This window comes from Stegostoma tigrinum, chromosome 37, assembly GCF_030684315.1.
Source record: "Stegostoma tigrinum isolate sSteTig4 chromosome 37, sSteTig4.hap1, whole genome shotgun sequence".
NCBI classification, from domain to species: domain Eukaryota; kingdom Metazoa; phylum Chordata; class Chondrichthyes; order Orectolobiformes; family Stegostomatidae; genus Stegostoma; species Stegostoma tigrinum.
The window spans coordinates 5,289,380-5,301,421 of NC_081390.1; the positions used below are offsets into that span (position 1 = coordinate 5,289,380).

General features: G+C 42.2%; 1 protein-coding gene across 4 annotated transcripts in view; it reads left to right on the forward strand.

Moving 5' to 3' along the window:
- opn4a (opsin 4a (melanopsin)) overlaps positions 1-12,042 on the forward strand; it is a 101,637-nt gene that overhangs the window by 37,164 nt on the left and 52,431 nt on the right. For all 4 annotated transcript variants that reach the window (XM_048563752.2, XM_059640357.1, XM_048563751.2 and 1 more), the window contains exon 5: positions 2,570-2,741. In XM_048563752.2, coding sequence (XP_048419709.2) covers positions 2,570-2,741 — 172 coding nt within the window. The remainder of the gene's footprint in view (positions 1-2,569; positions 2,742-12,042) is intronic.

Here is a 12,042-nt window from a genome sequence, read left to right on the forward strand (position 1 = left end):
ATTGACTTAGTCACTACTATTTTTCAGTCCAAAATCCATTCTTGTTACAGAGCATGAGAAGTAGAGAAAACATCCATGGCGGCACGGTGTCTCAGTGGTTAGCACTGCAGCCTCACAGCGCCAGGGACCCAGGTCCAATTCCAGCCTCGGGTAACTGCCTGTGTGGAGTTTGCATGTTCTCCCCGTGTCTGCGTGGGTTTCCTTCCACAGCCCAAAGATGTGCAGGCTAGGTGGATTGGCCATGCTAAATTGCCCACAGTGTTCAGGGATGTGTGGGTTATAGGGGGATGAATCTGGGTGGGATGCTGCAAGGGGCTGTGTGGACTTGTTGGGCCAAAGGGCCTGTTTCCACACTGTAGGGAATCTAATCTTAAAAAAAAGGGAGCAGTTTCAAAGTTTCAGATGAATCAACACCAGGTCATCAAACTTCAGACATACGCAGAAGTAAGAAAGGAGGAAGATACATAGAGGAACCAGAGTGAGAAACACAGAAGCTGATTGCCACAGTCTGATTAAAGCATTTAATTAGAGCAAGATTTGAATCCAACCTCCAGTGACAGGATCAATTTTACATCTCTGAAGCAATTTTTCAGTATAATGAGGACTTGTCAGCTTTGTCTTCTCAGTGCCCTTTCCCTGGCAATTGTAATGGCTTTAAGTTCTTCACTCTTTCTTATCTCTTGATTTACTATTATTTATGGGATGTTATTTGTATCTTCTACAATGAAGACAGATGCACTCTGTTCAAATCATTCACTATCTCCGAGTTTCCGTTACTACTTCGACAGGCTCACTCTCTCAGGGACCAACGCCCACTTTACTTACTCTTCTCTTTGACTACATGATGTCATACTCCAAAATGACGTGTCTTCTGGACAAGTCAGATTCCAGAGTGGGCTCCAGCTTGGTAGATTGTATAGAATGTGAGGCTGGATGAACACAGCAGGCCAAGCAGCATCTCAGGAGCACAAAAGCTGACGTTTCGGGCCTGGACCCTTCATCAGAGAGCTCTCTGATGAAGGGTCCAGGCCCGAAACGTCAGCTTTTGTGCTCCTGAGATGCTGCTTGGCCTGCTGTGTTCATCCAGCCTCACATTTTATTATCTTGGAATCTCCAGCATCTGCAGTTCCCATTATCTCTGGTAGATTGTATGTTTCTTTTTATTTAATGTGGCAGTCATTCACTGAAACAGGTGCACACAAGGCTGTAGATTTTATTTAACCAGAAAAAAGACTTTTGTTATGCAAAAGGCAAAACAACAAAATGAATCTAAACATAATCAGTGAACTGTTTAACACACACTTCATTTCGCACAGACTCAAAGGACCTCTTCTGTGCTGTCTGACTCTATGATCTTTCCACCTGTATTGTGCTTCTTATCCCAGTCATATCTACTCCTAAATGTCTCCCAAAACTTCCAATCTCTGGGTTTCCTAAACTAAAATCACTTACTGATTATCCTAATGCAAAAATATGAAAATAGACCTCAAAATTCACACTCCTAACTGTAAATCCCACAATTTAAAGCAATCTGTCATTAACACACCTGGGGCTGCCTGCTCCCTGACACAAACTGGATTAGGCCATGGCTCAAGAAAGACTGACAGATCTACCAAATTTTTTCTAACCATTCAAAAAAAAGTAACTGACATCTATAAACTACTAGTTTGAAATCCTAACTGTAAAAATGGCATATATGCAGTCACAGTGCAGAAGCTCTTACTATCTATTTTTATATTTCTAACTAGTTTTTTCCTTTCTCCAATTTCTCCTTTCTTAATTTACTCTTTTTTTTAATAAACTCGTTTAATCTTTATGCCACTAGCCTTCATGGAGTTGTGGATGTTGTGTCAATCTCCTCAAGTCTTTCTTTCTGACTGAAATGAGTATTACAAAATATTTCCTTAAATGTGTGGCCCTTTGCATCTCTACTGACCTACCCTTAACTTAATTTCCTAGTTCATGCTGGCCAACTCTGTCTTCATGCCCTCATAGATGTGCTTATTTAAGTTTAAAATACTAGTCTTGACCCACCTTTTTCTCCCTCACTTAATGACTTTGTGATGACTACCACTCAGAGATGCTTCTACTATGGGGTAATTAATTTATCTCATCTCAATGCACATTACCAGATCTAGAAAGCTTGCATTCTGATTGGCTTTGGAATATGCTGCTGTAAGAAAACACTGAGCTCATCTCCGAGGCTACTTTTGCCAATTTGATTTTTCTGAGTCATATTTAAATTAACATCATCCACGATTCTCACTCTACCTTCTCTTAAATCTCCATTATTTCTTCCTTAGTGCTCAATCCCACAGTGTGGTTACTGTTAAAGTAACTATAATTTACTCTCACAAGTGACTCCTGACCTTCATTATAACTAATCTTGATCCAAACTGATTCTACATCTTGATTGTTAGGATGAAGGACATCTCTCCCTCTGTTCTACTCATGTCATTGTTCCATTAGGGATGGGCAATAAATGCTGACCAGTGTACCAGAAATGAATAAGAGAAAGTTATCTGAAAGTTGACTTACAACATCTACACTTTGTTCTTGTTGTATCTAGGTGCGTATGTGCCTGAAGGATTGATGACCTCCTGTACGTGGGACTACACAACATTCACCCCATCTGTCCGGGCTTACACCATGCTTCTCTTCTGCTTTGTCTTCTTCATTCCTTTGGGCGTCATCATCTACTGTTACATTTTCATTTTCCGGGCTATTCTAGCCACCAACAGGTCAGGCCTGCATGTTTTTTAATGAGTGTCTGCTAAATGTCTGTTGAATCCATGGTGGAGGAGTGTTTAAAGTAATGCTGGGTGCCACTCTTCATGATTTCACAGCTCTACTGTATCATTCTGGGAAGCTGGATTCTCTGTGTTCTCTCTTGAATGCAACTGTCCCAATCACATTGACCACAATGTTTACAAATTTTAGTTAAGCTCAGAGCTGACTTAAGAATTTCCAGACAAATTTATGTCTGTGACTAAGAGCGTGAGAAGAGGATAAGAAATGGAGCCTGATTTAGCCCCTTAATCCCTTCAGCCAATTCTTCCATTCAATGAGATTGTGTCTGATCTCTTTATGGCCTTAAATGCACTTTTTCATCTACTCCCATAACTCACAACTCCCTTGTCGATCAGATTTTGAACATAGATTCAAGCGTATTCAATGACTCAATTTCTGCTGCTGTGTGGGATGTAGAATCCTAACAATTCACACTTGGTATCAGGGATAATGGGAACTGCAGATGCTGGAGAATCCAAGATAACAAAGTATGGAGCTGGATGAACACAGCAGGCCAAGCAGCATCTTAGCTTATGTTCTCCGCAGATGCTGCTTGGCCTGCTGTGTTCAACCAGCTCCATACTTTGTTAACTCATAGCTGGTAGTTTGCACCATTTACATATAGGATCCTGCAGGGAATTGAGATGGTGGGTACGGGGAGGATATTTCCTCTTGTGGGGGAGAATAGAATGGGGGGGGGGGGCTAGTTTTAAAATAAGAGCTCTCCATTTTAAGTTAGGGATGAGAATAATTTTTTTCACCTCTGTCTGAGGGTTATTAGACTGTGGAATTCTCTTCCCTTCAGAGCAGTGAAGGCTGAATCACTGAATTTGATCAAGGTGGAGTTAGGTAGCTTTTGACAATAAGGGAGTCGAGGATTACTGTGGCCAGTCAGGAAATTGGACCTAAGATCACAGCCAGATCAGCCAACATCTTGTTGAACAGTGAAGCAGGCTTGAAGGGCTGAAAGTCCTTCTGGCTTCCAAGCCCTATGTTTCCATATTCGGATGCCCCTCAGGGAGAAGAAATCCCTTCTCATCCACACCAAAATGGGAGACCCCTTATTTCGAAAATGTTACCCCCTAGTTCTAGATTTCGTATCGGAACCATCTTCCCAGCATCCACCCTGTCAAGTACCAACATCACAGAGCCTTAGAACATGACTCATTCTTATAAACTCCTGTGAGGATGGACCCACCCTGCTCAATGTTTCCTCATCAGATAATCTATTCATCCCAGGAAACATTCGAATGAGCATTCTCTTAACTACTTCCAAATTAAGTACATCCCTACTTAAAAAGAGACACTAAAACTTAAACTGTACCCTAAATGAGATCTCAACAATGCTGTGAATAATGGTACAGACTTTTATACTCTCGCCCCCTTACAATAAAGGTCAACATTCCATTTATCTTCCTCCTTGTTGAGATTCATGTTCAAGGATACCCAGAACCCTATGTCCCTGACTTAAATAAACTGAATCTTTGAAATTCCAGAAAAATTCACTATCTTCTGTAACTGAGCCTGCAGCATTATGTTTCACCTTTAAATTGTTGAAACTTAATTTACTTGATGAATTTCAACCTCAAATTCATTTGAGACTTTTTCCTTGCTTTATTGCAGTTAAAACATTATAGTCAGTCTCTTTACCTGGTAAAATGTTGCAGGACACTCTGCATTTCAAATATCTGATTGTTCAAGTTTCAAAAAGGAGTTCCTGTCAAATACAAGCTGAACCAGTAACATAAATTTGTTCGTTCTTGAAATATGTAGTAACTCCCCTCAAGTCTGTGATGAATAAAACTTGCAACAATGTACTGGGATAACAAAGTGTGAAGCTGGATGAACACAGCAGGCCAAGCAGCATCTCAGGAGCACAAAAGCTGACGTTTCGGGCCTAGACCCTTCCTCAATGTACTGGGATTGATTTAACAGTTTTAACCGTTGCCACAATGGGATTCTAGCATTAAATTTAAGAAGAGGCAAGGAAGGCTCATGGAATACAGGAACCTTTGCCTGAAATCTCCATTTTCAACGCAATCATAGATGTTGGTACACACTGCACCCAAAGTTACTCGGGTTTTCTGTGATCCTTTTCATTTTGAGTTTCTACTTTGCCAAAGATAATATTGGCCCACACAATCTGACAGTGATTCTCAAGAGGAATGTTTTCCTTAAAAGATGTTGTTTGTGAAACAAAATACCCTGACACATTTAAGAGTGGCAACTCAGTTTTATAAAAGTAACTCAAAATGGGTTATCACAAGAAAATAAGCCTTTTAAATTGGCGCCCAGTCACTGTGTTCATACTGCATATAACTTGCACTCAAATTCTTTCCTGCTGATTTCCTTACGTTTTATACAAGGTATATGCTGAAAGACCTCTTATTTTAAAACTACCCCCTCCATTCTATTCTCCCCCACAAGAGGAAATATCTTCCCAGTACCCACCATCTCAATTCCCTGCAGGACCCTATATGTAAATGATGCAAACTACCAAGTATGAATAGTTAGGCTTCTATATCCCACACAGCAGAGGAAATTGAGTCATTGAATTTGCTTGAATCTGTGTTTCATGTATACACTGAAGAAGAGGCTTCACAAAGTGGAAACCAAGTGGGGAGATGATGGTGTAAATGGTCATAATTGCTGGACTAGTAGCCCAGAGCATTGTCTGGGGTACTGGTGCATGAGTACAGCTGGTGAGATTTCAATTCAAATTAATAAATCTGGAAAATGAAGCCAATCTAAGTGATTGTTGTACATGAACCCACCTGATTCACCAACATCTCTCAGGGAAATAAATTTGCTGCGCCTTACCAGGTCTGATCTAAATGTGACCCAGTAAGTCACACAATTCAACAACAATTAGGGATGGGCAACAAATGCTAGGCTCACCAATTATGCCAACACCCCATGATAGCGTAGATTAGCTGATATAAAACTGTAGTGTTACGAACAGGGGAAGACTCCCACCTTGGGACAGGTTTAGAAGTCACTGTCTCCTACAGTAAAAATATTTGAAACATTTAAAAGGACTTTTGCGGAGAACCAGGGTCTTTAACTCAAACCCTATCCTCATCTAAAACATCAGTGGGGGAACCATTCATGATCCCAATGGCTGCCAAGCTGCAAGTTAAAATGAGGAGCTGTGTTAATTGCGTTGAGGCAAGACTTCAACTCAATTCTTGGGAGCAAGTGCCACCAACGTGTCCTGTAGACCAAACAGAACCAGTCAGGAATGGTGGCCAATATTGGGATTAGAAGCTATTCCCGGTGAGGAGGAGCCAGGATTGACAGGTCAGTAAAACTAAAATGCTGTGGATTCTGGAAATCAAAACCAAAAACAGAGAATTCTGCAGAAACTCAGTGGGTCTAGCAAAGGAAGAAACAGTTTTAATGTTTTGAGTCCAGTATGGCTGATCTTTAGAACTGACAGTGTCCGTGGTCAGGAGTCTCCGTAGTGAGGCTATGAGTGTGAGTAGGGGTAAAATTCCACTTTCCCACCTCTTACCTGAGACCAGTTAAATCTGACAATCCTGTACAAATGACATTACCTAAGATGGGGAAAACCTGGCACTGGTGAAACAATGGTGTGAAGTGCCCATTAATTGGTCACTTGATAGCCTCAAGAGGTCCAAATGTAGATAAACTGCCCAGTACACGACCCCCCCATCCTTTACTGTAAAATGCAGTTGTATGACTTTATGACTCTTGGCCAGGGATGGGCAGATAGGTGGTAGCAAAAGCATCTTCTGGACCTGACACACTGCCCCACCTAAAATCCACCAGCATGGGGGCATCAAATCCAGCCCATGACTGGATGCAACTCTGCTGGGAAATACTGTGTCCAGCAATAGAAATCCCACCCCACCTTCCAAACCTTTATTTTGCCCTCCTTGCACATTCATCATAGTGTGCTGTTTATGTCATTTTAAAAAAATAATTAACTAGCAACAGGCTTACAGAAAAAATGTACCAGACACTGTACCTTCACCTTTACATGAGCTAGATGACACCAAAGTTTACATACTTTATTATTATTATTGTATTGGATTTAAAATGTTTGTTTTATTCCATGTGAAAATGAATCAAACCCTTTAAATTTCTCCTGCTCAGACCATTTTTCACAACTTTTTGTATTCAACTTCTACCTTATTAATTTAATTCAGATACTCTTAATCCTCACAGGCTTCATTTCCAGCTCATTCACCACTCATCCCCAAAGTTGATGTAGTGATTGTGACGAAGTCAGCCAGATGGATGTCATGGAATATGAGTTCCCTGATTGAGGCTGTTAACCTGGTCCGATTAGGGAGCCCTGGCTGACAGATGAGAACAGGAGTGTCTGACATCCTGCTCACTCTGAAAGCTGGCTCTGAGGAAGCTGGATCAGTGTCAAGGACGCTGTACATTTAAGTAAAGGGTGACTCGGTGACAGGATTCCAGCCTCTGTGGAGTTATTTCAGCGGCGATGAGAGAAAAGCATGTCCCTAAAGAAATTCACTTGCAATAGTTGTCTTTGTGTTTGGGGGTAAGCAGTTCTGGCATTATGCCTTTATTTGAGAAGCTTGTTTCATTTGATTCTGCCCTCAAAGATTGGGCCCAGTATGTGGAAAGTATGCATTATTTTTTCCAAGCAAATGACATTGGGGCAATGAGTAATTCTCCTGACAGCTTGTGGACCCACAGTTTTTTTCGGTTATGAGGATCTCAACTTTCCTTGAAGCACCAGATACTAAAACCTTTCAAGAATTGACAGAGTCAGTTAAGGAATATTACAACCCCAAGGCTCCTCTAATTCTGAGGAGCTATTGGTTTTACTCGACGATTCAAGAACCAGGAAAATCCATATTAGGATTTTTGACTACTTTAAGATGACTGGCAGAGGCATGTGATTTTGGTTTGACCCTTGATGAGATGGTAGAAGACTGTTTGGTATGTGGGATTAATGATGTAAACATGCAAAAGCACTTAATAGCTGAAGCCCAACTAGACTTCAAATAGGCACTAAACTGGCTTTTTCTTTGGAAAATGCAGCAAATGAGGCATATGCATTTCAGGGTATTTCATTAGAAGCGGAGACCCTCACCAGTCCTACAGAGCTTGGGGAACACCACCTGAGTGAAGGCAATTGCATAGCCTCACTCAGGCACACCGCGAACAGGTGGACTCCAGGTCAGCCCACAGAAAAACCCCAAAACAAAGCCAAGCCATGGCCAAACAGTTAAAACTTTCTTCAAGATCTGGGCTGCTCATATGCGGACTCAAGACAATAAAAGAGTTGCACTAGCCCTTAACTGAGTAAGAGAATTCATAGGAAGTTATCCAGGAGAGTGCACACCCTGGGAAGTCCACCTACATCTGGTTTGGAACTGTTACATTTATTAGCAACATGCAACTCAGAATCAATCAGAATAAACTTCTGATCACTGAGTTCCAAAGGACGATGCTAGTACAGCTGTTTCAGTGATCGCAGGGCTCCAACCCTTAAATTTACCCAAGACCTAGATTAGACTGAGAACCTGTACTGGAGAACCTTTACAGATTAAGGGTACGACTTCATTTCTGGTCTCTTCTGAGAAGCAGCTGGTTCAGTTCAGTTACCACTGATTATCATAAAAGACTCAGGCCTCAAGCTTGATGGGGTGAAATTGGTTGAGAAATATTCACCTTGATTGGCTCAACATTTTTTCAATTAGAAAGTGGCTGCAAGGGTCCTAATTAAACACCCAAAAGATTTGAAGGAAGGTCTATGGGCTATCAAAGGGGTTAAGGCCATCTTACATGTTGGTGAGGAAGCAATTCCACGATTTTGTGAGGTCCTCCCAGTGCCATTTGCCTTATGGGCAAAAGTAGAGGGAGAAATCAGGAGGCTGGAAAGGGTAGGGATCATCAAATCAGAACAGTTTGTGGAATGGGCAGCACTGATTGTACCATTTGTGAACCCAACAGGTCAGTTCGCCTTTGAGGGGATTTAAACAGGCAGCTTTCCACAGCTGGTAAATACCCATGGAGGGTTTATACACAAAGCTGGTTAGTGGGGGTGGGTTGGCTTTCTTCATGAAGCTGGACATGAGCCATGTGTATTTGCAGTTGTGGTTAGATGAGGATTTCCAGAAGTATATTCAATCAAGATCCGTAAAGGTTTGTAACAATATACAAGACTGCCTTTGAGGGATCGTTATCCTGTGCAATTATTCAGGACATTTTTCAAGGTCTACCCTAGGTCATCATTTATCTAGATGATGTGCTAATCAGAAGGAAGACCAATAAGGAGCACTTAGAGAACTTGGACTAGGTCCTCTAGACATTCCTCCCAGAGTGTATGCCTGAGAAGGGAAGGACGTGTGTTCCAGGGACCCCTAGTGACTTACTTAGACTACAGAGTCAACAAGATCTGGTGACAACTGTTTGAAGATAGAGTGAGGGTGATTAAGGGTGCCCAGCTCCTGTTTCCATATTGGAGCTTAGGTTTTTCCTTGGGCTGGTGAATTATTACAGAAAGTTCATACATAATCTGGCCTCCACACTGTACCTTTGCATCAACTCTTAAAAAAGAGCCAGCCTTTGAAATGGTCATGCAGCCAAGCCATAGCTTTCAGAGGAGTGAGGTAACCGCTATTATCCTCGAAGGTGTTGGCCATCTATGATCCTAAATGAGATCTGGTGTTGACATGCGACGCCTTCCCACATGGAATTGGGTAGTATTAGTTAATAGGTGGCCCAATGGAGGGGAATATTCAACAGCATATGCATCCAGGACTTTGGCCATTACAGAACGTAAATATACACTGATAGAGAAGGAAGTCTTGGCGGTCATATTTGGAGTCACGAGGTTCCACCAATACATTTACAGATGCAAATTTGTAATAATAATGGACCACAAACCCCTGCCAGGTCTATTTAAAGAGGATAAGGCAGCACTGGCCATAGCTTCAGGCCGAATTCAGCAGTGGGCTGTAATTACAACTGCGTATAATTACAAGTTGGAACACTCTCCGGGAGGCCAATTAGCAAATGTGGGTGCATTGCGCTGCCTCCTGCTGGCAGATGCACCACCAGTGGTACTGTCACTGGGAGAGTCCATTATGGTTTTAAATATTCTGGACACACTTCCAGTCCCAGCTGACAATTTCACACTTTGGATGCGGAGAGATCTAATCCTGGCAAAACTGATGGTGATAGGGGAACCAAAATGACATTATAACCAGAATTAAAACCTCTTTGGACCCAAAGAGACCAGATCACAGTAGAGGACAGCATATTATTATGGAGAGCAAGAGTGATTGGCCTGAGCAAAGGTCACCTCCAGAAATTGGCTTAACCCCACAAGGGTCATTCAGGGTCACCATAATGATGTTGGCAAAAGGGTATATCTGATGGATGAGATTGGATACAAACATAGCCATGTTGCCCAGAGTGTCAACAAGGGCAAAATTATTGCCAACTGCTCCCCCATATTCGTGGGAATGATGAAGTAAATCCTGAATTCGGTTACACATTGACTGCGCAGGTCCTTTCATGGGCTCAATGTTCTTAGTCATTGTGGACTCCCACTCAAAGTGTCTGGATGCGCATTGAGTTCATTTGTCAAACATGGGGACATCGGCAGAAAAACTGTGCGAATCTTTTGCAAAACAAGACCCAGAAGTATTTGGCGCAGAAAATGGCCTATCATTTACCAGCTGGGAATTTGAGTATTTCCTAAAGTCGAATGAAGAAATGGTGTACAGCTTCACGTAATACCAAACTGTTCCAGTTCCTGTTTGATTATACAACCATCATCATGCAACTACAGGGATAGCTCCAGCAGAGTTGCTTTGGGGAGGAGACCCCACACCAATTTAAATCTGATCTTCTTGGACCTGGATGGGTGTTGAAACGGCATCAGAAATGCCAATGCCAAATATAAGACACTGCCAAGTGAGAGAGATGGTTTACTTCAGGGGATGAAGTTTGGTGCTGGAATTATAGGAATGGCCCTGCATGAGTAAGAGGCTTGGTAGACATGAGGTCAGGTCCAGTGTTGTATAAAGTTAGGGTAGGTACAATTTCCCCTAACAAGCACGTGGCCACATGAAAGCTGCAAGCTGTCAAATAGTGAGGAGCAAAATGCGCCTTTCCAATTGTTCTAGAACCAGTGGGTTCTCCTGCTCCATCACGCATTGAAGGTACCTGGGAATCTGAGATGGACACAGCAGATATTGCCATCTCAACCCCTTTGCCACGTGAAGAAGGGAATGAATTTCTTCCGAGAGTATTACATACCGTCTTATCAGAGGCAGATTTGGAGGAACCTGAGCCGGTCCTAAAATGCCCCGGGAGGAGCTACAAAAGAAAGAACCAGTCGATGTCCTCGGACTCAGAGGGAAAGGGATGTAGTGATTATAATGAGGTCAGCCAGATGGACCTCATAAAGTATGAGTTCCCTGATTGGGGCTGTTAATCTGGTCCAATCAGTGAACCCTTGCTGACAGGTAAAAACAGGAGTGTTAAACATCTGTTTCAATCTGAGAGCTGGCTCTGAGGAAGTGAAGGATTCCCCACATGTAAATAAAGGGTGTCTTGGTGATGGGATACTGGCCTCAGTGGAGTTATTTCAGCTCATTTTGTTTATTTTCCATTTTTTTCACGAGAACTGGATTCTTTTCAGCATGAATTGTTCGGGTCATTCATTCGTGCTGACATTTACTGCACATTATTATGTTACACTTCCACTTCACTGGAGGGTGCAGATGGCAGAGGGAACATCTTAGCACCATCTTCACAATTTCATGATCTCTTCCTTCATTAGTACACATGTATATGGCTCTGCAGCTGAAACACATAATGGTAGATTGATTCAGGGCTCAATTCACAGCAGGCTTAATTTTGGATGGTTAACTCTACAAGTCCTTGTAATATTTGCGCTGCAGTGTTTGTATCGATGGTTAATATACACATCAAAAATGATTGGGCTCACATCTCCCCTTTCTATGACATGTGAATAAGTATGTGTTGAAATAAGAGGAGGGTTACAGAGGTCCGCATATCTACTCTGCTGTTCAATGAGATTAAAGCTGAAGAGCAACAAGTCTACAGAGCTGCCTTCTCCCCATATTCTACTCGGTCAGAAATCACATGACACCAGGTTGTCGTCCAACAGGTTTATTTGAAAGCACTAGCTTTCACAGCTCTGCTCCTTCCTCGGGTAGACTGTGGAAGAGGAGGTATGCCGACACGGAATTAATGAGCAGAAATGTAACTACC